General features: G+C 42.8%; 1 protein-coding gene across 1 annotated transcript in view; it reads right to left on the bottom strand.

The window, feature by feature from the left end:
* The window catches only part of LOC126204380 (serine/threonine-protein phosphatase 6 regulatory ankyrin repeat subunit B-like), a 394,854-nt gene that overhangs the window by 85,704 nt on the left and 281,914 nt on the right, over positions 1-27,236 (bottom strand). The window contains exon 13 of the mRNA XM_049938752.1: positions 25,404-25,993. Coding sequence (XP_049794709.1) covers positions 25,404-25,993 — 590 coding nt within the window. The remainder of the gene's footprint in view (positions 1-25,403; positions 25,994-27,236) is intronic.

Below are 27,236 nucleotides of genomic sequence, written 5' to 3'. Positions count from 1 at the left end.
TTTGTGTAATTTTGACTGACAAGTTATTTTAAATGTCGGCGTACTGGCTCTGACGAGTTGATCGGTTGGCGTGGAGCAGCGAGGAATTCTTGGCGGGTCGTAGTGTGGCCGGGGCCCGCTGGCGGTCTCTACGCGGTGTCGGAGAGTGTGGCGCTGTTCCCATTGCTACGAGGTTCGTGGCTCACCGACCCTGGACACGAAGGCTGAGTTTTGATTTAATGTACCAGCAAGTCAAGACTATTCCCATTGTGTCGTCTGGAGTTCGTTGTCGGTTGTTGGGATATTCCCGCGAGCAACAATATGGTTTTCAAGTTGGAAAATTCTAGCCACCCTCCGGTAGAGTTTCATTGTATTTGGTTATTTGAATTGAAGTGCACCAGCTGAATCTTCTTCCTTGCGGCCGTTAATGTTCCTGTTTCTTGCCCTGGCCGTTCAAAAATGTCTCAGAGCATTATGGGACTTAACATCTGTGGTCATCAGTCCCCTAGAACTTAGAACTACTTAAACCTAACTAACCTAAGGACATCACACACATCCATGCCCGAGGCAGGATTCGAACCTGCGACCGTAGCGGTCACGCCCTGTCCGTTGACGTAAATTTCAGACACTGTAGTTTCTGTTAATCACGGTGTGTAGTTTAACAGCTCCATGTATGATTGGCTGTGGGCGCCAATATCTTCTACGTTGTTTAGTTGAAATCCCTGTTGTGCCCTGGTCGGGTGAAGTGGAAGTATGTTGTCGGTGGGTCCGCTGACTGTCGGTCGGTTGGATTGTCGTCGGATCGTGAATGGTTGGCCCGACTGCCTGCCTCACCTAAGCGAGCGTTAGTGTTTGAATTCCAGGCCGACCCTCGAACATCTGAGCGCCCTTGGGTGTACTCCCTTTTCTTTATTTGTTCTTGTTGTTGGTACTTGTATGGCTTCTAGCCGGTTTTGTGTTTTAAATTAGAGTTGTTTTACTCTTAAGGCTTTCAGCCTAGTTTAACGTACTGTTTCACGTAAGCCCTTTGGCATTTTAAATTTTTTTATTGAATTTTTAAGTCTTCGGCCTTCAGCCAGTTTGATGGTGACTTGTTTACTTCAGCCTAACTAAAGTACTATTTTAAGATAAGGATTGCTATTTATATTTCTGATTTTGCTTGCGTTATAGGTTATTGGTCTTCAGCTGTTTTTAAATTAAAGTGGCTCTTAGCCGATAATTAACTCCCAAAGATTAAAGCTGTGTGTTTCAAAAAAAGTTTTTTGGCCTCTTGTAATGTTTGATCAAGTAATAAAGTTGTATGTCCGAGTGTAACTGACAGCCCTTTATTTTGGCCCCTTTTAGGAATTGAAACTACGTGTCCTGTCCTGCGGGTTTAGCAGCGCGTCTCACTGGTAGCAGAGTGTGGTTACACTTGCGCTTGCCATTCCAGTTGCTGCCGGTTTCACTCTTGTTCTGTTTTGGTGTTCTGTGGCACCATACTGTTTTGGCCGTTACTTGTTTCAGGTGCTTTCCGTAATTGCAGTCAGACAGTGTGCGGGGATCTTCCTGCTCAGAAAGCACCACCTTGTTTACGAGTTGGCAATAAGAAACCAACCAATTGAGGGCAGTGTTCCGGAACTGGTGGCCCATTAGCACGCTGCCATTCTTCAGCTGGTTGACGTCACGTCGGCGGTGGTGGCTGAGACAGGAGCGGCAATCGAATTTTTGTTTGAGGCTATTAAAGGCCTTGAGGACGCCATTTGTCTTTTGGAGGGAACCCATCTTAGTGACAGTCAGCTGGATAGGGTGCGGGCATAGTTAATGCATTACTGTACTGTCCTGCAGGATTAGCAGGGCGTTTCAAGTAGTACTTGCAAATAACTGAAACAGATGTTTGTATGCAATAATAAATAATTTAGCTTCAAAGAACAGAAACAAATGTTAATACCCCATAATAAGTAACGTAGCTTAAAATATATAGACATTATTATAGTAACTGGAGTCCGATAGAGTGATTTTAACTTCATATTCATATTAATATTCATATGAATATTCATATTCATATATATTCCTGAAAGCAAGGGGAAACTACAGCCGTCATTTTTCCCGAGGGCATGCAGCTTTACTGTATGATTAAGTGATGATGGCGTCCTCTTGGGTAAAATATTCCGGAGGTAAAATAGTCCCCCATTCGGATCTCCGGGCGGAGACTACTCAGGAGGACGTTGTTATCAGGAGAAACAAAACTGGCGTTCTACGGATCGGAGCGTGGAATGTCAGATCCCTTCAGGTAGGTTAGAAAATTTAAAAAGGGAAATGGATAGGTTAAAGTTAGATATAGTGGGAATTAGTGAAGTTCGGTGCCAGGAGGAACAAGACTTCTGGTCAGGTGAATACAGGGTTATAAATACAAAATCAAATAGGGGTAATGCAGGAGTAGGTTCAATAATGAATAAAAAAATAGGTGTACGGGTAAGCTACTACAAACAGCATAGTGAACGCATTATTGTGGCGAAGATAGACACGAAGCCCACGCCTACTACAGTAGCACAAGTTTATATGCCAACTAGCTCTGCAGATGACGACGAAATTGATGAAATGTATGATGAGATAAAAAAAAATTATTCAGGTAGTGAAGGGAGACGAAAATTTAACAGTCATGGGTGACTGGAATTCATCAGTAGGACAACGGAGAGAAGGAAACGTAGTAGGTGCATATGGATTGGGGCTAAGAAATGAAAGAGAAAGCCGCCTGGTAGAATTTTGCACAGAGCATAACTTAATCATAGCTAATACTTGGTTTAAGAATCATGAAACAAGGTTGTATACGTGGAAGAACCCTGGAGATACTAGAAGATATCAGATAGATTATATAATGGAAAGACAGTGATTTAAAAACCAGGTTTTAAATTGTAAGACATTTCCAAGGGCAGATGTGGACTCTGACCACAATCTATTGGTTATGAACTGCAGATTAAAACTGAAGAATCTGCAAAAAGGTGGGAATTTAAGGAGATGGGACCTGGATAAACTGAAAGAACCAGAGATTGTACAGAGCTTCAGGGAGAGCATAAGGGAACAATTGACAGGAATGGGGGAAAGAAATACAGTAGAAGAAGAATGGGTAGCTTTGAGGGATGAAATAGTGAAGGCAGCAGAGGATCAAATAGGTAAAAAGACGAGGGCAAGTAGAAATCCTTGGGTAACAGAAGAAATATTGAATTTAGTTGATGAAAGGAGAAAATATAAAAATGCAGTAAATGAAGCAGGCAAAAAGGAATACAAACGTCTCAAAACTGAGATCAACAGGAAGTGCAAAATGGCTAAGCAGGGATGGCTAGAGGACAAATGTAAGGGTGTAGAGGCTTATCTCACGAGGGGTAAGATAGATACTGCCTACAGGAAACTTAAAGAGACCTTTGGAGAAAGGAGAACCACTTGCATGAATATCAAGAGCTTTGATGGAAACCCAGTTCTAAGCAAAGAAGGGAAAGCAGAAAGGTGGAAGGAGTATATAGAGGGCCTATACAAGGGCGATGTACTTGAGGACCATATTATGGAAATGGAAGAGGATGTAGATGAAGATGAAATGGGAGATACAATACTGCGTGAAGAGTTTGACAGAGCACTGAAAGACCTGAGTCGAAAGAAGGCCCCGGGAGTAGACAACATTCCATTAGAGCTACTGACGGCCTTCGGAGAGCCAGTCATGAGAAAACTCTACCATCTGGTGAGCAAGATGTATGAAACAGGCGAAATACCATCAGACTTCAAGAAGAATATAATAATCCCAATTCCAAAGAAAGCAGGTGTTGACAGATGTGAAAATTACCGAACTATCAGTTTAATAAGTCACAGCTGCAAAATACTAACGCGAATTCATTACAGACGAATGGAAAAACTGATAGAAGCCGACCTCGGGGAAGATCAGTTTGGATTCCATAGAAACGTTGGAACACGTGAGGCAATACTGACCCTACGACTTATCTTAGAAAAAGATTAAGGAAAGGCAAACCTACGTTTCTAGCATTTGTAGACTTAGACAAAGCTTTTGACACTGTTGATTGGAATACTCTCTTTCAAATTCTAAAGGTGGCAGGGGTAAAATACAGGGAGCGAAAGGCTATTTACAATTTGTACAGAAACCAGATAGCAGTTATAAGAGTTGAGGGGTATGAAAGGGAAGCAGCGGTTGGGAAGGGGGTGAGACAGGGTTGTAGCCTATCCCCGATGTTATTCAATCTGTATATTGAGCAAGCAATAAAGGAAACAAAAGAAAAGTTCGGAGTAGGTATTAAAATCCATGGAGAAGAAATAAAAACTTTGAGGTTCGCCGATGACATTGCAATTCTGTCAGAGACAGCAAAGGATTGGAAGAGCAGTTGAACGGAATGGACAGTGTCTTGAAAGGAGGGTATAAGACGAACATTAACAAAAGCAAAACGAGAGTAATGGAATGTAGTCGAATGAAATCGGGTGATGCTGAGGGAATTAGACTAGGAAATGTGACACTTAAAGTAGTAAAGGAGTTTTGCTATTTGGGGAGCAAAATAACTGATGATGGTCGAAGTAGAGAGGATATAAAATGTAGACTGGCAATGGCAAGGAAAGCGTTTCTGAAGAAGAGAAATTTGTTAACATCGAGTATAGATTTAAGTGTCAGGAAGTCATTTCTGAAAGTATTTGTATGGAGTGTAGCAATGTATGGAAGAGAAACGTGGACGATAAATAGCTTAGACAAGAAGAGAATAGAAGCTTTCGAAATGTGGTGCTACAGAAGAATGCTGAAGATTAGATGGGTTGATCACATAAGTAATGAGGAGGTGTTCAATAGGATTGGGGAGAAGAGAAGTTTGTGGCACAACTTGACAAGAAGAAGGGACCAGTTCTGAGGCATCAAGGGATCACAAATTTAGTATTGGAGGACAGCGTGGAGGGTAAAAATCATAGAGGGAGACCAAGAGATGAATACACTAAGCAGATGCAGAAGGATGTAGGTTGCAGTAGGTAGTGGGAGATGAAGAAGCTTGCACAGGATAGAGTAGGATGGAGAGCTGCATCAAACCAGTCTCAGGACTGAAGACCACAACAACAACAACATTCATAATTAGCAGACTAAATGCGTTACAATGAATCTGATTCCGAAAGAACAATTCTATCTTCCTATTGAGAATCAGCAGAACAAAATACACAATAACTAATAAAAATTTCTCATTTTAAAAATCATTGATTGTCAGTGTAATTTAAGGATGAGTTATCGCTGCGTATTGGAACAGGAGTTTCACGAAGAAATGGATTCCTTCCGGCAACATGCCTTACATTTTCAAATTTTTTCCTTGAAATGTTCGTGAGATAAAATGGAGACTGCCAAATGGCAGAAATTGCTGTACTTCTCCATGTATATAAATATCCGTACAAGATCGGAAACGCAGGCTATGACGTAGGGATGTAAAGGAGATGTGTCACGGGGCCCACCACAGAGGCTGGACTCAGCTGCTCCCAACTGTGACTAGTGTTGTCAGCCAGAGACACTCGGGCGTCCACAGGACCTCCGGAGGACAGCGTGAGGGACGCAGAGACTGGAGACATCCCAGGCGAAAGCTTTGACGACGGGCCCAGCAGCCGGAACACTCTTTAAGTCAGCCGTTCAATCTTCCATGTGCTCCTCAGTTGCACCATGTGTCGGGCAGTCTGTGGTGTATCAGCCACTCCTGATACTGAAAAGTATTCATAATGAAGTCCAAGAGGAATTTTTTTGGGAAGTACTTAGTGAAGACGTTGCAAACACTGAAAAGATGTAAAATTTTTGGAAAGACGTGCTGAAGTATACGATTTTCATATGACGCTGAAAATCTTTAGACATCGATAGAATTTAAATTACTTGAACTCGGAAGAAGTGTAGCTTCACCATCCTCTACTTCAGCGGAGTAGTAACTTTGGTACAATTTGTTGTGGAAATCAAAAAGGGTATACGTTGAACATTAAATCAAAAGACAATTGGCAAGTTGGTATCTGAGACATGTAGCCTTAATTTCGTGAAGGATCTTAGCTTTCAGCGCTGAATACAATTAGTGATGCCATGCTATCAGTTTAATGGACGCCAATACCTTCTGTTTTCCATAATACTTTGTAACTGACACTTACAAAAGCAATTCACGAGAAAACTAAGTTTCATTACATAAATGGAAAAACCCGTACGGTTTTACGTACTGCTCCAACATGACATCTGGCGCTTCTCCGACTTTGTCTTTGTTTCCAATAAAACCACATGCTTCACATCCACGTGATTATCATCTGGCTGCTGGTGCCAGAAGTGATAACTAAACAGTGTTTGTTAAATACGGTCGCTTGTCATAGAGAGATCCACAGTTTGAGTCTTATTGTCTCCAAATCTTCCGGTGTTCTTCTTTTCCTCGCTTCTTCCAGTTACTAATAGGAAATATACTATCTTCAAAGGCTGGTGCTGAAACAGTAACCACTTAATTATTTCCTCATTTCATGACACAAATAATTCTTTTTTGTTAAATTTTCATTTGCTTTAAAACTGCTCCTCATTCACTCTTTTCGAACTTATTTAGCAAACGCAAGAGCTTACGACCAAAAAAAAACCTCTCAAAAGTACAACTTTTATCGCGAGTACAGGGTGTGGCTAATCAGCACTCTCGTGTGTTTGTGACATGAGGAAAGTTCTTAAACGTGCTTCTGATACGTGATGGATTGCCTGATAAACACAATAGGCGCCTCCTGAAGTTTTTTGTTTCCTGTTGTCATATCACACTTGTGAAGTGGTGACGGTCTCCACAGAGCTCCTTAACTGATAAGAAACCTCTGTTACAGATATCTTGGCAATTTCTGAGTGTCTGGGACGGTAACGCAGGAGTTACTTTGAATAATAAAAAATGGTTCAAATGGCTCTGAGCACTATGGGACTTAACTTCTGAGGTCATCAGTCCCCTAGAACTTAGAACTAGTTAAACCTACCCAACCTAAGGACATCACACACATCCATGCCCGAGGTAGGATTCGAACCTGCGACCGTAGCGGTCGCGCGGTTCCAGACTGTAGCGCCTAGAACCGCTCGGCCACCCCGGCGGTCTTTTGAATACTAGCACAAATTTCGATACAGTTGAGTCACTTAACAAAATCCATCTCTCAAATTCCAGTAGAGATAGCTGATGAAGAACGCTGTAACAAAAACCTACTAGGATGTTCTGAAGTTTTTTTTTTTTTTTTTTTTTTTTTTTTTTGGCAAGTAAGGGTCATGAGATGTTTATCCAAACAGCGAGATAGATTTGATTGAGACTATTCATGAGAATACCAGTGATTTCTGCATCATACCAACGCAGTTCCAGCAAATTAAAGATGGTAAGAAACTACTTAAAGGCGACTATACGTAGAGAAGACTGTCAGCTTCAGCTATCTCGTTGATGGAATACGACACAGCTGCTATATCTTACTTCAGTGACACAACCAGTGAGTCCGCCAGTGTTCCCAGGCCTCTTACAAGCAGTCAGCCTTGCTACATGATCCTTGCACTAAGTGTTGGCAATTATTATATCATTCTAGAGGACAGCTTCATCAACCATCCTTTCTCCCCGCATTTCTCTTACTATTTTTCTCTCCTTTTTCCTACTACTTAATACAAGTTAGTCATCACAGTTAAATTTTTATGTCTTTTACATACCAGAATAATTGCTTTGTCTCGTCATATATTCCGTCAGTCTCTTCTTCATCTGCGGAGATGGTTGCCGTATAAAGTTGTACTAATGTAGTATCTTTTGGCTTTGTGTCTCTCTTCGTTACGATAATGCTTTCAGTACGCTGTTCGTAGCAGGGTGCCGGCATTCCCAATTTCTTATTCCTTATTACTCATACTCCTGCCTTATGCCTATCTCATTTTGTTTTGATAACCATTTTATGACTGTACCAAAACTCCTGTTCTTCACGCTATTGCATTTTGCTAATTATCACTATATTCAATTTCAACAATCCATTTCTCTATTTAAATTTTCCGGACCCCTTCCAAAATTAAAGGATCTAACATCCAGTGACCGAACGGGGGGCTACTTTCCATTTGAAATATTTTGCTGAGAGGATGCCATCATCATTTAACCGTACAGGGCGGCAGCATGGCCTTGCGAAGCAAGAACAAATACTGCGCGGGACGGCGCAGTGGTTGGCATACTGGATTCGCATTCGGGAAGCCGACGGTTTCGGTCTGCAGAAGGCCATACTCATTTGCATTTTCCCTGATTTTCTCCAGTAGTTCCAGGCAACTGACGACATGGTTGCTTCCTTCGAATATCCACGGCCGGTTACCTACCCCATCTCTGAAACACTCCGAGCTGGCACTTTGCCTCTAATAAACTCTGTGTCGATGGGACGTTAAAGGATAATCTTCCTTTCTTCCTTCCTTCCCTCCTTTCGTTGGGAAAAAGAGTACCACAAATGTTGCTTCCCCTAGCTTGTAGCCTTTCGCAGTACTAGCACAGCAAAATCATGTTGAGTGAAGTTCCAAGGTCATATCAGTCAACCGTGCCGACAGTTGTGCCCCAGTTATCGAGAAGGCTGTAGCCACCTTCGGGGATCGCCAAGTTAGTCTGGCCTCTCCACATATAAGTCTCCGTTTTGATTGCACGTATAGGACGGCTTCCTATATCCTTGCAACTGTTTCGTTCATGAAAGTAATAGCATTCAATAACTCTTCATTTTTATTAACACTACCTCACAAATTACATAATTTTCTAAATGTATTTATAAGAAATTAGAGAAAGTCAGTTTTGGTTGGGGGACCACCTTATCACCTCGGTACGAGTATGCTGCTGTGGTTTAGCCAACGGGACTAACCGAAACGGGTGTAACATCTAAGCTCGACGAGATTCTCAGTGGCATGTTTCATCTGCAACATGATCAAGGTGTCGCGTTATGCCTCGCGCGGTTCGCAGGCCTGGCATTTCCTGTAGCTACCGCTGAAGCAATGTATTAGGTTCTGCTTAGTGCCAATACGTTGACAGGAATTGTGGGTGAAAGGCTTATACCGCCAATTACACAAAGCGTGAAACTAACAGGTTGTGATTATCACCAGTTTCTGGTCGACAAAGTACGCGTGTTACTTGGTAACACAGATCGACAACCCTACTGCCGTCGTAACACCGACGTTGCATGACTGATGGGCTCTTTGGGAAAGTCCATTAACATCTCTCCCGACTGTCCTTAAACCCGCTACATTACTGGGAACCTTTACTTTACTTTTTCGTGTCCGAAAACTACAATTTGTTTGCCCAGCATTGGGCAATGTCCAATTCTTATTCTTTAGCCACCCATAGATCGTCGAGGGTGCATCTGTGGGGGCAGGCAGGGCATTGTAGGAGATGTTCCACGTCCTGTCGAGTGCCGCAGTCGCATTTGTCGTCATTTTCGTCCAAAAAACCCCATTTGATCAGATTAGATTTCACAGGAGCCACCCCAGTTCTGATGCGGTTAAGCATTCTCCAGGTTTTCCAATTGCCAGAAACGCCGCTTGGTGGGTCCTCTCTTAGTGGATAGCAGATGGGGGGCTCATCTAAGGCGCCACTTAGGAAACGGCGTCTGGATTTGAGTCTGCTGGGGCCACACTCTAGGCCAAATATTCAGTGACGGGCATCAAAGGTTTGTTTTAGCTTCTCGGTATGTTCATGGGCTTTCCTACGTGAGTCAGGGTTTGTGAAACCTGCGGCCCTGTAAAGATTTTCTATGGGGGTAGGTTTCATGCAGCCTGTTTCTATCCTGCATGTTTCATTCAAGCTAATATTTACCTTTTTGCGTGGGCGGATCTGCACCATAGCGGGCAGGCATATTCGGCAGTTGAGAAGCACAAAGCTTGGGCTGAAGTTCTGACCACGGTAGGTTTGGCACCCCATTTGCTATTGGACAGCTTTCGTATTAGGGACTTTCGTGTTTCTACTTTTTTGCGTGTTTTTTCACAATGATATTTGTATGTCAATTTTCTGTCCAGCACGACGCCAAGGTATGTGGCAGTATCTGTGTGTTTTAGTAATGTCCCATCCTAGGTAACATTGAGCCTGTACTTTGCCTGCCTCGAGTTGAGATGGAATGCATTCACTTGAGTTTTGGAGGGATTGGGTTTTAGAGAATTCTTTTTGTAGTAGGTTGACATTGTAGAAAGGGTTGTTTCTAGTTTCTCCTCGATGGCTTAAAACCTCTTGCCTTGAACTGTTATTGCCAGGTCGTCTGCATATACAAAAGTTTCGGTTTTGTCTGGAGTTGGTTGGTCATTTGTATATATGTTGAATAGGATTGGCGCCAACACGCTCCCTTGGGCGAGCCCATTTTTCTGATTCCGCCATCGACTCTTTTTCCCGTCAAACAACTGGGAACCTTTAAATACGTACACGGCTTCCACAGCTGTCGACGGCGATCACACGTTACAAATGCCTGTTTCCCAAGCACGAGACCAAAGTCGGAAGCAGTCATGTGTGTCCTCACGAGTTCGTCATTCTTTGACAAGGAAGGCTGCGGCATATGCATGAATGGATGGTGATAACATTGAACAGCTCTTGTACTATTTACAGAAAGATGGCTCCATAGGACAGAATCACTTGTATCGCCGGCCTTGGTGGCCGAGCGGTTCTAGGCGCTACAGTCTGGCACCGCGCGACCGCTACGGTCGCAGGTTCGAATCCTGCCACGGGCATGGATGTGCACGATGTCCTTAGTTAGGTTTAAGTAGTTCTAGTGGACTGCTGACCTCAGATGTTGTCCCATAGTGCTCAGAGCCATTTGAAACATTTGAACCATCACTTGTATCTGGACGTTGTTTCCAGACATCTATCCGTAATACTTTTTCTCTGGACGTGAGCAAGGCTACCTGCCCTAGCAGTATGGGACATCTTGAGTACTCTTCGAGACAGAGGTCGATCCGTGGCAGAGGCAGCTCTGCACCACTGTTACGCAGTGTACGTCTTGCTCAACTCGCGTACCGATCGAGGGAGGAATGGCTGTCTGTACACCTCGGTACGCGGCCCATCAAGCCCCGTGGGGCAGGCGCTATAGGAGGCAGAGGAGCAGGTCCACAATGTACACAGGCCCGGGAAATTTAGCCGAGCTGCGAGAAGACGGCGTCCCCATTTCACCAAAGCTGCCCATATCTCGGCTATCTGAACACCTCTTTGAGATTTTCGTTACAGCTGTGTGGCTGAGAGGCGGAGAGGGGGAGAGGAGATTCGTTATTCTTCTGATTGGCTTGTTGCTGCTCACGACGACTTTCTCCTTTGCGAGCACCTCATCAGCACAAAGTATCTCTTAGAGCTAACATCTTCAACTGTTTGCTGAAAAGATTCCACTCTCCGACTTTCCTGTTGGCTTTGTCCTTCGCGGCACCACCTACCGCCTGCTTTTGCTTAGCTGCCACCTCAGATCCCAAATTACGCTGTTGTCGCAACAAGCAGTTAAGCAGTCTGACTCGCTCCGCACATCACGGCGATAGGAAATGTCTTCAGCGTCTCTGTCTCGTTCGAAAACCACGGAAAAAATCTGAAATTCACGCATGCTGTCGAGTTCTGAAGCTTACATCTGAGGAATTCTGGTGGACTTTTCCTGACATAAAAACATCATACTGTCAAAACTACTGAACACGTAAAAATACTTTTCTTCCGTTGATTGTCAAAATATCAGCTTCGGCAATGGATCTTTCCAAAGTTCCGTATCGCATTCTGTTTGCTACATAAAATTTTCGCAAGATGATTTTTTTCTAACGTTTTGTCAGCCCTTAACTCGTAACTTGTGTTATATTAGCTTGGTGCATCAGTTCGTAGAGTTCATTGTTTTCCAAGTTGGTATGCCGATTGCTGTGGTTTAATACTGCTGTTACTTTGTCATTTGGAGATAATGGAGCTGTGGACACTAGAAAATGGAGTGCCAAATGGATAAATCGGAACACTACCGACATACTCTTCTGCTTAAAGTAGAAGAGTGACTGCAGGGGAAGTAGTCATTGGACAGAGCACGGCAAGAAAGTGATTTTCTCGTATTAAGAGGAATGGTTTTGACGTAAGTGACTCTCCACGTTCAGCGATATCTTTGGGTTCTGGTGAAGATCGTTTAAACGCATTAATCGAGGATGATTTACTTCACTGTAACCGAGAACTGGTAAATGTGATGAACTGTGATCATTCCATCATCGTGATACATTTACATTCAATATAGATATGATAGACTATAAAGATAGAAAAATGATATGGAACCTGTACAAAAACGAAACAGCAGTTATCCGTGGACGGACAAAACAAGAAGAGTTGCAGATACGGAAAGGTGTCCGACAAGGTTGCGCACTATCCCCTGTTATCTTTAACCTATATATTGAAGAGGAGCTGAAAAATGTAAGGGAAAATTCATGGCCAACGAATAGATATGATAAGATATGCCGATGATATAGCTGTCCTGGCTTAAAGTGAAGAAGATCTTGTAGTCCTACTGAAAATAATGGATAAAGTTATGGGGGAAGACTATAATATGAGAATTAATAAAGCAAAAACAAAAGTAATGGCATGCGACAAAAACGATCAAGTGAAAATCCAAGTTCATGTAGGCAATGAACTGCTTGAACAAGTTGATAAATTTACTTATCTGGGCAATAATATTACCAGGGATGGAAGGAGCAAGGCAGAAGTGAGAAGTAGAATTGCTCAAGCAAAGGCTGCTTTTAACAAGAAGAAAAACATCTTAACATCTAAGAGCATCAGCCTTGAAATCAGGAAAAGATTTTTGAAATCATATGTGTGGAGTGTGGCATGCTATGGGTGTGAAACATGGACTCTCGGGACAGAGGAAGACCAGAAGCTAAATTCTTTTGAAATGTGGTGCTATAGACGCATGCTCAAAATAAAATGTATCGACAATGTCACAAACGAAGAGGTTCTGGAAAGAGCAGGTGAGAAGAGAAGCTTCTGGAGTTTCATTGTCAAAAGATGTGCGATGTAACACCTATAAAGAAATGAAGAAAAAAGCTGGAAGACGCACAGAATGGAGACAAGCTGCTATTGTAGCTGTTGCAAACCAATCCTTGGATTGACCACTACAGAAGAAGATAGATGGTTCAAATATACCATGTGGGTACGGCATGCTCTAAGCCAAAAGTGTTGCGAAAGGTAATAATTGTGGCAACAGAATCTTCTTAACGTCACTTTGCAGTAAGCAATATTAGGTGTTGCTATCTGTTGCTGGATACGGAGACTGTTGTATGTCTTCAGGTTTGGGCGCAAAGTGTTCTTCTTTCATATTAATTCCTCTTGATGATATTTGCACTCGGCGCAGTTAACACTGTAATTATGTCTAGCCATAACATACAGTTCTCCCAGTTTCTCGCGCTACATGCCGCTAGCAACCACTGCGCCTGCGCGCCCCTGTCAGACTCCACTGCTCAACAGCTCGCGCCAGACTCAACTGCATTTGCGCGGCCGCGCCCAGCGACTATGTTCCACACTTCAGATATAGTCTTTGACTGTCCACAATAGCAAATCGCCGTGACTAGACCAGCGAGTTTACTACATGTCATTACAAATTCCTTTTTAGACATTGCGTTTAAAGTACATAACCATATTCATTCATAAGAAAATATTTACACAATAGTGACAAAATATATTACATACAAAAATAACTCCATTACTCAGAATTAAATTGTTACTACTGCGAAATTATTTATGTTAGGCGCTAAGTTGTTGTTTCACACAGTTTTTTTAACATATGTAGTTCAAATTAATGTGTCCGCTGCTTTTACCACGGTTGATTGTGAGCCACCATTCGAAAGAAATACGGTATCACTGTAACGGCGGAGGTCTCAGTTTTTATTAACCTTAACAGCCCTACATATTTTTCTATTTTCATTCTCGATTTTGCCACAATCTTCCGTAGAAGTGAAAGCACGCATGTCCTAATTCAATAGCAATTTTATGCATTACATCGTTACCAGTATAGCACGATCGATTTGATTGTTCATGCAGTCTACTGCGAACAACAGTGTAAATGTCGTACAAATACAGGGTGAAGCAAATAAAAGTAGCGCGGAGAACAGAGTTTCGGGTACGAAGAAACACAGCAAAGGAAAGGCAGTAGTAAGATGACTATAGCAGATATTGAAAGTGACCACCATTCATGTCTTTTCACTTCTAAGGCCTGTTCAGCAAGATACTGAAGGCGGGTGGAGGTTGGAGCTCTGGAATTGTTGCAGACTCATCCGAAATGTTCTCCTGCAGTCCTTGAAGACTGTGGGGGTTGTTGGGACACATCGAACACTTGAGGGCTTCCCACACAAAGTAATCGCACACTGACAGGTCAGGTGGGCTACGTGGCCAGCTAGCGCCGCGACCAGACTCGCCTCTGCTAATGTCTATCTGGCGTGAAGGTTGTGCAAATGTGCTCCAAGCTTCGGCCGACGGTATGGGCAGCTGCTGCATCCTGTTGGAAGTAGCTGTAGGTCTTTTCCTCCTCCGTTAATTCTGCCACAATTGGTTACAAAATGTTGGCAACGTAATGCGCCGGAGTCAACGTCTGATGAAACAAGAAAGGACCAATCATTCAGCGTGCAAGCACTCCACACCAAATCCCAACCTTCCGATCATCCAGTGTATTTGTGGAAGTTATGTGGCCTATTCTCCCCCCAGAACCTGTGATTCTGTGAGTTGACACAATCATTCGGGTGAAATCAGTCTTCATCAGACAGGAAGGAAAGACCCATACCCAAGCCATTTATTGTTATTTTATGTTTTTTGACTTGATCAATACAGATCCTGTGTGATGCCATTTTCGCACTAAGCGTTTCATGGCACACTCTGCTGGCACTTTGAAAGCATTAAACTTCTCAGCAAACAACTGACTACGTAATTTCGACTTCGCTGTCATGTAATTTTCCTACTGCTCCACAGTGAGAACCATCGTCCCCTTTTCACTGCTCCACTATTACTAACACACTACGCTCTGAACAGGTGTGGATCACGTGACGGGTGTACACGTGGTGTGTGCGTCACAGGGTGTGGATATATGCCTACATACACGTCCTGTAGTAACCACTCGTCCAGGCCACTTTTGTTTGCCCCACCCTGTATAACTCTTCATGACGTGGTGAACGACCATATGTAGAAGTCATTGTCCCTAATCAATGATAAAGAATATCGTGTCTCTACGAAAAACTGTGTCCGAAATTTAGGTCTCAGAACGTCTGTATTAAAATAATTGATTTTTCTTGAATTCCCGGATCCTCGATAAAGCGCTTCGGGAAAAAAAGTGTGTTAACGACGACAAATTAATTTTTCCCTTACGATAACATAATGTGAATTCCGTTGTATCACGTAGAGAAACCTCTGATGTGAAAGGTTTTGCTTTACAGAATCCGCATTGTAAATTCATAAAACCACAGCTGTAACTGGCAAAATTATGTGGCATTCCCTTCAGTGGATATTTAAATATATCAGTCAATAAAACTGTTGCATTATTATTATGAATGTCCACATTCCTATTACTTTCTCTACGCAAAAACTGCGTCTGTCTAGCTCTGCATCTTTTGCTTTGATCCCTTACCGTTATCCTTCTAGACACAGCCTAGAGCAAATATGGTTTCCTCATATTAAGGGAAAATGGAAGTTGTAGCTACTAAAAATGAAGAAATTAAAAATTAAGAGCTTGAGATTATCTGGTAACGGCGGCAAATGACCACAAAGTAACTCAAACAAAAAAATAAGCGAAATAATGACACCATTATACGACGTTTTTCACAGACTTTGTTACAACGACATTTCGATTTCTGTTGCTGACAACATCATCGCCGTGGCAGTGCTTACTTTCGTGTGTCATTTTTAGCATGACGCTGAACGGGACACAGGACAGAAGTTGGTAGCACTTCAGTTTTAGAACACGTATTGCAATTTTGATCCATGATAGTGAATTTATCACCTGAGCTACGAATATGAAAGCATCTACTTCGTAATGCCGCTGTTAACGGCTACATACAGATATGGTTCTTTTCTTTGTGCACATCTGTGGCAAAGTACCTTTCGAATAAAGTAAGTTTCATTTGCCTCCTTGCATAATTAATATTAGAAATTGATACTTCAGTATTCGTATTCACATGCTAGTACTATGATGTATGTACCAGGCACTTTCAAATAATAATATCCCACGATCTTATTCACAAGTTCTTAACATCAGGGGTTCCAAGATACGTAAATGTACATAACACTCTGAACTTCCACACTTTCTAAAGAACACGTATCTGGGGCACTTACATGCCACTGTAAACCTACAGCAGAAGTATTGTACCTATACTCCATACAGTCAGATACTTACAGCGGATGTGTTGTAGCTATACTCATTGTCAGATGGTCTAAGGAACAGCTTGCACTAACCTGAATGCTCTAAGGCCATACTTTAGTAGCATAGCTAATGTGTATTATTAAGTAAAATCAATTTTCAACGTACACGAATGTGCCAGAGCATGGTGGTGCTCTGATTGAGGAGTGTATCTGAGGAATTTATTTTGGAACTGTATGTATATTAAGTACTTAGAGGCATGTTGTGTAATCAGTTAGTGCATCACATACACTAAATGAATACAGTTTTGTAAAAGAGCCCAGGCAGCTAATATCTATACTTACTCCTTCAGACACTGCTGTTCAAAATATGTCTGGTTTCCTTACAGACAATAATTTGACAGAATTCTAAAATTGTCTTCACTGGATAGGTAAATGCTCATGCTAAATGACCGTTCAGAACTGACACCTAATGTATTGTGGAAATTCGTTTTCGTGAAATAATTTCTTGACGCGCGTCGATATAAAGTCATTGCAACATAGCTCTGTAAAAATAAAAAGGAATAGGAACACCACAGACAATTATATGAACAATGCTCAACCGTTGAACAAATACTTATTAACTGAGTGCTTTCGATTGGTCAAACGGGGGAAGTTCCTCTTATGGGAGGGCAGCAGTTGCTGCTTAATGCCGCACTTTGTTTCAGGTAGCGAGACATGATCTCTGTACCGCACTGTGTACACGACGACAGTTGCTGGGTAAAACACTAGCAAAATGCTCAGACATGTAGTTTTTTGAGCAACACTCTGATGCAAGACTACTTAATCGGGAATAATCATGAATTTCCGGTATGGATCATTGTATTGAGAGTCGAAAATTGTGTTACTAAAGTATGAAGTAAGGAACACAACAGCTTTGTCATACTGTGAGGTAAAACTGTACTATTGAGACCAGCTTTAGTGCGTTTCTACCCAGTCAGTCATTCCTTCGATATGGATAGTGGCTGTTTGTCTGTGTCCTCAGATTGAGTGAATTAAATAAACATACTTATTATTTAATATGACTTGGAGACAGTATTTGGGAGTATGAAAAAGTACATCTATTTTAACGAGCTTACTTCAGTTACTGACTCTAAGTGTGACGTGTACAACTAACTTACAGCAGACCAACATCCAACATAGCGCATTTCTGAGAGAGGAATACTTCAGCTAATTTTTGTGCAGGTCTTCGACACCCTAAACCAGGGAGCAGACGTGTTCGCAAAAGTAGTGGAAACTTAAACCACACCACGGTGCCAATGATGTCATTCACACGTTTCACACAGCCATGCCACTACAGTTCTTCCCTATACATCCACAGTACCAACGTTAAATCCAATTCCATTATTCGTATAGCGTCTTCATTTTATAGACGACGTTTTATTGAAGCTTTTTCCCACGCCCGGGTTCCCGGGTTCGATTCCCGGCGGGGTCAGGGATTTTCTCTGCCTCGTGATGGCTGGGTGTTGTGTGCTGTCCTTAGGTTAGTTAGGTTTAAGTAGTTCTAAGTTCTAGGGGACTGATGACCATAGATGTTAAGTCCCATAGTGCTCAGAACCATTTGAACCATTGAAGCTTTAACAACATCTTGTCGAACACGCAATTTACATTGCATAGACCATTTCTTTTATTCTCCTTGTCATTATCGTCACTTCTGTCCCATACGTCACAACACTTTGCAGAAAAATCTTCTATAACCACTTATTTCTATTTTTCAATATAGCTTCACTCAGTACTTTTCTGATTTTCATAGCGAATAATATCAAGGCAGTATTGCGGATATGCAAGTTGATGTCAGACTATCAGTTACTTAAATCGTCACCATCCAAGCAGCACGAGAGACCTACATTTGTTAGGAGGATTCTTTGAAACTGTATCAAGAGACTACTGCAACCTATTCTAGGGCACTGCCGCAATATTTGCAATCTGTACCTGTAGCCGTCGCTGTGATCTTAATGGGATCGCATTCTGTAGACGAAGGGGTAACTGCGCTGGGATTTAAATGGGACTTTTGGAAGAAAGACAAGATTTCATTAGAACCCAGTTCGATAAAAAATAGGGAACTGGTGCTGAAGGTTAAATAAGCAACGTTTCCGCTGACTACTTACTTTATCAGTGCGGAGACCTCTGGAATAATGTAAGGGAAGCTATGGTCCATATGAATACAATACGTACTGCCCCAGTCGTGAAAGATATCAATCAAAATAGTTATGGGGCACACACCGGTGTGTGATTGGTTTCTGAGCGTTTCTACATTAACATCCATTCTCTGCAAACCACTCAACTGCGTGGTAGATGCTGTTTCTCATCATACTTCACAGTAGCCTATCTTTCCACTTCATTCGCATAGGAACCGAGGGAAGTGCGACCATTCAGTGGGCACTGCGCACACTGTGATAAGTTCGACCTTGCCCCTGCTATCCCTTGTGTGGAGTGTTGTGGTATTTTCCTGTGTCCCTAAAGTAACACCAGTTTCTGCAGCATACGTGTATGCTTCTACGGGGTCGGGGTCGTCTGTGTTAAGACGACTGCCACTTCCTATTTTTGAGCATTTCTGTGACGCTTTACCATGGCTCTGTCCAAACTGTATTCATTCGTGCTGCCCATTTTGCACACATTTTATATCACCTCTTAGCTGAAAATGTTATGAATCAAACACTGAAGGACAATGTTCTATTATTGATTGCACAAGTGATTTGAAAGTGATCTTCTTCGTTGACTGATTGCATTTACCCCGGTGTCGTACCGATGAACCAAGGTCTACCACCTGCTTTACCTACGACTAAGCACACGCGAACACTATGCTCATATCCCTACAAACTGCTGCCGCTGGTAGCTGTATGAGTTGCACGATTCCAGTTTTACATCACTGATATTGAAATCAAAGGATACTATGTTTTGCATGTTTTGAAGTGCACTGCTTTACAATTATGACCATTTAAAGCCAACTGAAAAATTCTTCACAACACTTAACGCTTAAATGGTGTGAATACTTTTTATAAAGTTTTTTTGTCACAGAACACTTCCTTCTGTATAATTGTGTCAATCGCAAAAAATTTGATTATGTATTTCGTCGTGCCAGGTCATTAACATACAACATAAACAGCAAAGGTCGCAGCATACTTCCCTGTGACATGCTCGCAGTTACCTCTACTTCTACCAGTGACTGCACGTCCAAGGTAACATGCTGTGTCACGTCTACAAAATAATCTAAAATCCAATATCAAATCTCATTTGGTACCCCGTAAGGTCGTACTTTAGCTAATGACTTTAATGTAGTTGTTATTCCAATGCTTCTTGGAAACATGAAATGCTGCATGCACTTGTATGTGTTGAGCCATTTCTTTACTAGTGAAATCTGGGCAGAACGCAAAGTGCACTTTGCTTGATCGATGGTTTTGAAACTCATGAGGTTTTTCTTTAGGAGATAATCATTCAGTGAATATTAATGGACACCTAATTTACATTTTCTGTCCTAGCGACAGATCAACAGTACTCTGCTTAAGTGTAGATGACTCAGATTTTCTTTATGCAAATTTGAAATAATTTTCAACTGAAATCTGGTCATCGTGGTTTGAGTCTGCAGTTGGTGACGCCCTCAGTGAAGCACATTACTGGTGCAGCTGTATCGAGATTCTGATGTTTGAAAGCCTCCTTGTCTACAACTGCTGTTGCTGGCATCGGTATGGAATGGCTCAACTTTATAAATACTCAGAACAATTATTACACTGTAACTTTTGCTGAAAGTTATTGAAACTGTATCATTTCCGTTAATAAGTATATCAACAATTTATTCAATTAAAGTAACAGAAACTTAAGCAGACTTATTTTATTTCTGTATGAACCAAAATAAAGAACTTCATTTCGTGTACTGTTATTTTTTTAATTCTCAAGTCTGTTCTAGAATTCTGCCTGATGTGTGCTATATTTTATGTGCTGTGTAATATAGTATATCGCCCTCTCATTGTTTGAAGTTAACAATATGTCTTCATCCTGAAATGAAACTTCAGTTCTTTGGACGGTTGTAGTTCGATGACGAAAAATGACAACATTAAGAAGATAGCTTAATTTTTTGTATATGCATTCATTCATTATTGGCTGTACTGCTCCGCCGCCCAGGATTAGCCGAGCGGTGTAAGGCGCTGCAGTCTTCAACTGTGCGGCTGGTCCCGGCGGAGGTTCGAGTCCTCCCTCGGGCATGGGTGTGTATGTTTGTCCTTAGGATAATTTAGGTTAAGTAGTATGTAAGCTTAGGGACTGATGACCTTAGCAGTTAAGTCCCATAAGATTTCACACACATTTGAACATTTGTACTGTTCCACTAATCAGTGCTTCAGCCGTTTTTACTGCCAAAAAAATACACCCTTAGTGCATAATCAGTTGAGGTTCACTTCGTTTATGACAGTCTCAAACAGTGTTACATGACTTCGCTATTAAATCATAGCTCATAACATAGACTGTGGCTAGTACATGGAAGTCAGCGGCAGTTGAATCTGCTGATCATATTGTTTTATTGTTTATTTTGATAAATTGGAAATTTATTTTTATATGTACTGCCATATTTGAAAATATCTATGTGATGTCTGATCTTTCGGTTGTGTCCAAATGAACAGACACCATTTTGATCCTGCAACCATTATGATTTAATCAATGTGCAGTGTTCGTTTGAGACTTCATTCAGCGGGGAAAGATGAAAATATATGCTAGACCTAGATTCTAACTAGACAGATATGCTGAACACTGCACCATCTGCTCACTGTGGTCTTGACAACTACAAAGGCTAGCTTAGCATGCTCACTGTCAGACAAAAATTCTCAACTTATCCACACACTAATGATATAGTGCCGTTTGCCTCTTATCCCCATTTTCATAGAAAATAACACACCACATATGTAATTAACGTGAGGGTTCCCAATGATCACTTTAATGCAGGTGCACACCACACTGGAACTCTTATTGTAATTTGCGAAATGCCGCAAGTAATGAGGATAATGCGCACAACAAAAGTACACTCTTGGAAATGGAAAAAAGAACACATTGACACCGGTGTGTCAGACCCACCATACTTGCTCCGGACACTGCGAGAGGGCTGTACAAGCAATGATCACACGCACGGCACAGCGGACACACCAGGAACCGCGGTGTTGGCCGTCGAATGGCGCTAGCTGCGCAGCATTTGTGCACCGCCGCCGTCAGTGTCAGCCAGTTTGCCGTGGCATACGGAGCTCCATCGCAGTCTTTAACACTGGTAGCATGCCGCGACAGCGTGGACGTGAACCGTATGTGCAGTTGACGGACTTTGAGCGAGGCATGCGGGAGGCCGGGTGGACGTACCGCCGAATTGCTCAACACGTGAGGCGTGAGGTCTCCATAGTACATCGATGTTGTCGCCAGTGGTCGGCGGAAGGTGCACGTGCCCGTCGACCTGGGACCGGACCGCAGCGACGCACGGATGCACGCCAAGACAGTAGGATCCTCCGCAGTGCCGTAGGGGACTGCACCGCCACTTCCCAGCAAATTAGGGACACTGTTGCTCCTGGGGTATCGGCGAGGACCATTCGCAACCGTCTCCATGAAGCTGGGCTACGGTCCCGCACACCGTTAGGCCGTCTTCCGCTCACGCCCCAACATCGTGCAGCCCGCCTCCAGTGGTGTCGCGACAGGCGTGAATGGAGGGACGAATGGAGACGTGTCGTCTTCAGCGATGAGAGTCGCTTCTGCCTTGGTGCCAATGATGGTCGTATGCGTGTTTGGCGCCGTGCAGGTGAGCGCCACAATCAGGACTGCATACGACCGAGGCACACAGGGCCAACACCCGGCATCATGGTGTGGGGAGCGATCTCCTACACTGGCCGTACACCACTGGTGATCGTCGAGGGGACACTGAATAGTGCACGGTACATCCAAACCGTCATCGAACCCATCGTTCTACCATTCCTAGACCGGCAAGGGAACTTGCTGTTCCAACAGGACAATGCACGTCCGCATGTATCCCGTGCCACCCAACGTGCTCTAGAAGGTGTAAGTCAACTACCCTGGCCAGCAAGATCTCCGGATCTGTCCCCCATTGAGCATGTTTGGGACTGGATGAAGCGTCGTCTCACGCGGTCTGCACGTCCAGCACGAACGCTGGTCCAACTGAGGCGCCAAGTGGAAATGGCATGGCAAGCCGTTCCACAGGACTACATCCAGCATCTCTACGATCGTCTCCATGGGAGAATAGCAGCCTGCATTGCTGCGAAAGGTGGATATACACTGTACTAGTGCCGACATTGTGCATGCTCTGTTGCCTGTGTCTATGTGCCTGTGGTTCTGCCAGTGTGATCATGTGATGTATCTGACCCCAGGAATGTGTCACTAAAGTTTCCCCTTCCTGGGACAATGAATTCACGGTGTTCTTATTTCAATTTCCAGGAGTGTAGTTTTGTGGTATATGTTGAGAATTTAAATCTGATGGGACATGTGCTAGAGTAGTCTCTGCAGTTGCTATTATCACTGCGTCTCGATGGTGCATTGGTAAGGACATCTGCCTAGTAAACAGAAGACTCGGGTTCATATACCAGTCTAGCAGAAATTTTAAACTTTCCTCAGTGATTTAATCAATGCACCCTGGCTGCTGTATGATTCTTTCCTTTGTGTCTTAACATTTAGGAATATGTGTTTTTACCCATTCAAATAGGAATAGGACTCATGCAAAGTGTTTAGATTTCTGGCTGGATTACATAAACTAATCTGTCGTTCATTTCTTCAGTTCTCGAGGGCCGTAGTTCAGCAGACTGCAAGCTTGGTCAGTGAGGACGCTGTCGGCAATGTCTCTGAGTGGTGGGTTGCATGACGACCACTGCAAAAGCTCCACCGGCATGACACTGGCCTGAGGGAAATGCACTGAAGATCCACAGAAGGAAAATGTGTGAGAAGGGAAAATCTGCTGCAGTACTCTGGAGATCCACATCACCTGGTACACGGTAATACGTCTTATAACTGCAGTATTATAGCGGTGAACAAATAACTATATTTCAGATAAGCAGATAACTTGGTGTGAGTATTGCAACTGACACGATATTGTAATTAAACACAATAGCTAGCAAATACATGTACTGCAGACACATGAGTAAATTCAGTTTGGGTTCAGAACTAATGTCACGTGACTACTGCTAATGGTGTCATACTGCAAGTACAGACACAGATTACTCCACAGGAGACACAGATATAATTTCTGTGCTGGATCCGACAAGAAAACAGATTCAAACCATAGAGCAGTGCGTGGCTGTTATCTGGGTAGGGTAAAATCTGCACTAGTTTCACTTGTCAGAAACCATATTCTATCAACTACTTTTCTGTAATCAGATGCTGGAATAACTACAGTTCCTTAGTAACAGGGGATATTCCGATTTTTGTTGTTTTTACAAGAGGAAGATTACATTTTCGTGGATTTGTTTTTACGAAGGTGTGATGAAAAATAATACCTCCGAATTTTTTGTTTGTTTGAAAACTCTTATAGATTTTAAATAAAGTAAATTTTATTACCATTGTACATCTTTACTCTCCATGTATGCATATTCATTTCGCAACATAGTCACCCAGGCGACGAACAGATTTTTGGCAAGAGAGACCTGTATTTTGATACTGTAGCTATATAATGATTTTTGAAGAAGCCGCAACCTGCACCTCTCCAACAATATCAAACTTGTTGTGAAGTCCTCGAAGGCGTTTTTTAGGTTTCGGGTACACCTGAAAGTAGGATGGGGCCAAGTCGGAACTGTATGGAGGGCTGTCAAACACAGTGATGTCGAGGCATCGGATAGTTGCATATATGCAGCGCTCTTGTGTGATATAGCATTGTCGTGCGGAAGGAGAGGATGGTCCACGTGTGGACAGTTTTCTCAGAGTCTCGCTGTATGCTGAGATAGTTACGCCACACCAAGCCGTGTCACATGCTACAATTTAGTTGCAGCGAGCAGTAGCTTGTGTCAGCGGACTGGGAAAGTCGGCCGAGTGACATGTATGACAGGAAACAAGTCAGTTAATCTTGAAAATAGAATAAAAATTTGCCCAGGCATTTGTTTTCAGTATAACCTCGTAGATATCTCTCATTGTCTCTCTAGTTATGATGATACTTGCGTACTTATAAGTTAGGGATGTGTTCTACCTACTGGATAATGCACCTAGGAAAACATGAGTCACTGCACATAACTACCGACCGAAAATCCATTTTAAAACCAGATACTGCAATGTAATAAGCAGTTTGCTCCATTTTTCTAATGTTCTGTTCTTGTTAGAGATGAGTATACGAACTGTGCAGTATTTGCAAACATTTTGTGTTCTATATATTTAAATACTGCATAGTATATTGAGCCAATTTCGGATATATTGTCAATTCTTCAGCTAGAAAGTTTAAGTGTGAGTAAAACTGTGTATATTTTTAAAATTATTTATAGGCAGCAGTTAAGCCATCCCTTGTCAATGGTGCAAAGAAAGTGTTGTAGAATGGAAAAGGTGGTATTTTCAAATGAACTGAGTGTCTTTAACCTGTTAACAGTTTTACCTGTCTTGAGAACTGAACGTTGTGTCAGTTGCCATTAGCTACTATTCCAACATGTTTCTAATTTTTAACGGTTTCATTATAAAATTTATTCTTAATTTCATTTACTACTTATTGGTGTGTAGTAGAGTAATAATATAACAGGTAGATTACTAAGTACAGTATTGTCGAGATTTTCTCGACTAAAGCATTCCGAATTTCAGCTAAATATTTGTCCTAGGTCCATGACAGTGTTGAACATTGGAACATGTTTTCGCATTTGAGAGGAGTTTAATATTCCAGTATTGTTTATAATTTTGGAAAAATCCTGCAGCACATTAAAAATGTGTGCCATGATACAAAATTGGAATAAGATGATGTAATAAACATCTATTGGAGGGCTCACTAGAAGCAAAAGCCACACACGTGGACAGAGGTACAATGTTTTCACCTAAAGTGGAAGTACAGAAACAGTGAATGATCGCAGGTTTAAATTAGTCATATTCTATATTTTAATGATGAAGAAAAGGCATAGAATGGAGCTCTTTTCGTTATACTCCAAGGATGTCTGTCGGACTGCTAGCTTAACTTTAGTATGTCTATCAGTTGCTGGTGGTTGTTCTGCCTGGCGAGGTCCAGTGGGGTTTCCCCGTCGTTATTCCTAGCCCAGCGGTCGGCCCCTGCCTCGAGCAGTGCAGCTGCCACTTCTGCATGGCCGTTCAGAGCCGCATTGTGCAGCGGCGTTCGCCCCCACTGATTCCTGGCGTTGTGGTAAGGAGTGGCCGCCAGCAGCAGCCGCACCACAGCCACGTGGCCATGATTTGCAGCCGCATGCAGGGGCGTGGTCTGCGTTTTATTCCTGGTATCAGCCTCCGCCCCTGCCTCCAGCAGCAGCCGCGCCACAGCCTCGTGGCCATGGTGTGCTGCCCTGTGCAGGGGCGTCTCCTGCCAACTGCTGCACCTGGCGTCCACGTCTGCTCCACCCTCCACCAGGCACCTTGCTGCCTTCACATGTCCCTTGTTTGCTGCCCAGTGGAGGGTGGTCCACCTGTCCTCGCCCTCAGCCCTCACCCCCACGTCCGCACCGGCTGCCAGCAGCGTCTGCAGCTCGTCGACTGCATCCTCCTTCGCTGCCTGAATCAGCCTGCTGTTCTTCTCCTTTTCAGGAAGACTCCTGTGCAAAAATGGCAAACTTTCACATATTTCTCCAAGTACATACTTCTGATTAAGAATACTCCAGAAGAACCTGAGATGAGACCAGTCCCAAAAGTAGATCTGTCCAACGACCTCTAACTAATCTGCAATTTTCTCCATTTGTGTTACAAAACAGTGGGACAGTCTCCATATACTAAAGAACAGATGTATAGTGATAACATACTCCTAAAGTCCTCATCAATTGCCGGCCGGGGTGGCCACGCGGTTAAAGGCGCTACAGTCTGGAACCGCGCGACCGCTGCGGTCGCAGGTTCGAATCCTGCCTCGGGCATGGATGTGTGTGATGTCCTTAGGTTAGTTAGGTTTAAGTAGTTCTAAGTTCTAGGGGACTGATGACCATAGAAGTTAAGTCCCATAGTGCTCAGAGCCATTTGAACCATTTGCCATCCTCATCAATTAAAAATTCCTACATTCCATCCCTTCAACATTTAGTCATCACATTTTGTCACATTGATTCCTGACATTTGCGGCTTAGACCTCAGGATGCTGCTGTTGTACAGTCATTGTCTTCCGCAGAAACAGATGTCTTAAGAAGGTGTAAGACTCTATGTGCAGCAACCCCCTTTTCAATACACCCAAATGTGGCACTCAAAACTACACATATCTTCAGATATTTAAAGCTTCCTTTCGTAGCAGTTCTCTTGTTTGCAAACTTGTCAATGTTAATGTTTAACAGGAAACAATTTAATCGATATACTTCAAATACAGCAATAGCAGTAGATTGCTCATTTATCTGTACACACAAACACACTTTTTGGCATATACACATGTACAAACTTGGTGAGAAGAGTGCTTGCATGATAACAAGCATATCCACAAGCAGTATCATACACTCTCAGGTGCACACACATACTCATATACATATACACAGAACCACACCACCATCCCTCCCCCCCCCCCACACACACACACATATGCAAAATCACACATCTAACTCAATTTCTTGTAGCTGCAATCTGTCTAAAGGCAACAGCAAATCCTGCAGTTTTTGAAAGTAAATTTGTGATTCATGTGCTTCGCCAGATTACTATTCGCAATAGAGCTCCTGAAATCTATAGTTCTGACTCTGCTCATGTATTTACTGAGAAACACATGTCCTTCGTGTGTGACAGCTTCATTACATAGAGTCTAATTCACCACACGTACATTATGATACTCCGTTCCATGACATCTGAGGTTCGAGTCCCCCTCGGGCATGGGTT

Source organism: Schistocerca nitens, chromosome 9 (assembly GCF_023898315.1).
Source record: "Schistocerca nitens isolate TAMUIC-IGC-003100 chromosome 9, iqSchNite1.1, whole genome shotgun sequence".
Classification (NCBI taxonomy): domain Eukaryota; kingdom Metazoa; phylum Arthropoda; class Insecta; order Orthoptera; family Acrididae; genus Schistocerca; species Schistocerca nitens.
This window is presented reverse-complemented; position numbering and strand designations above follow the sequence as displayed.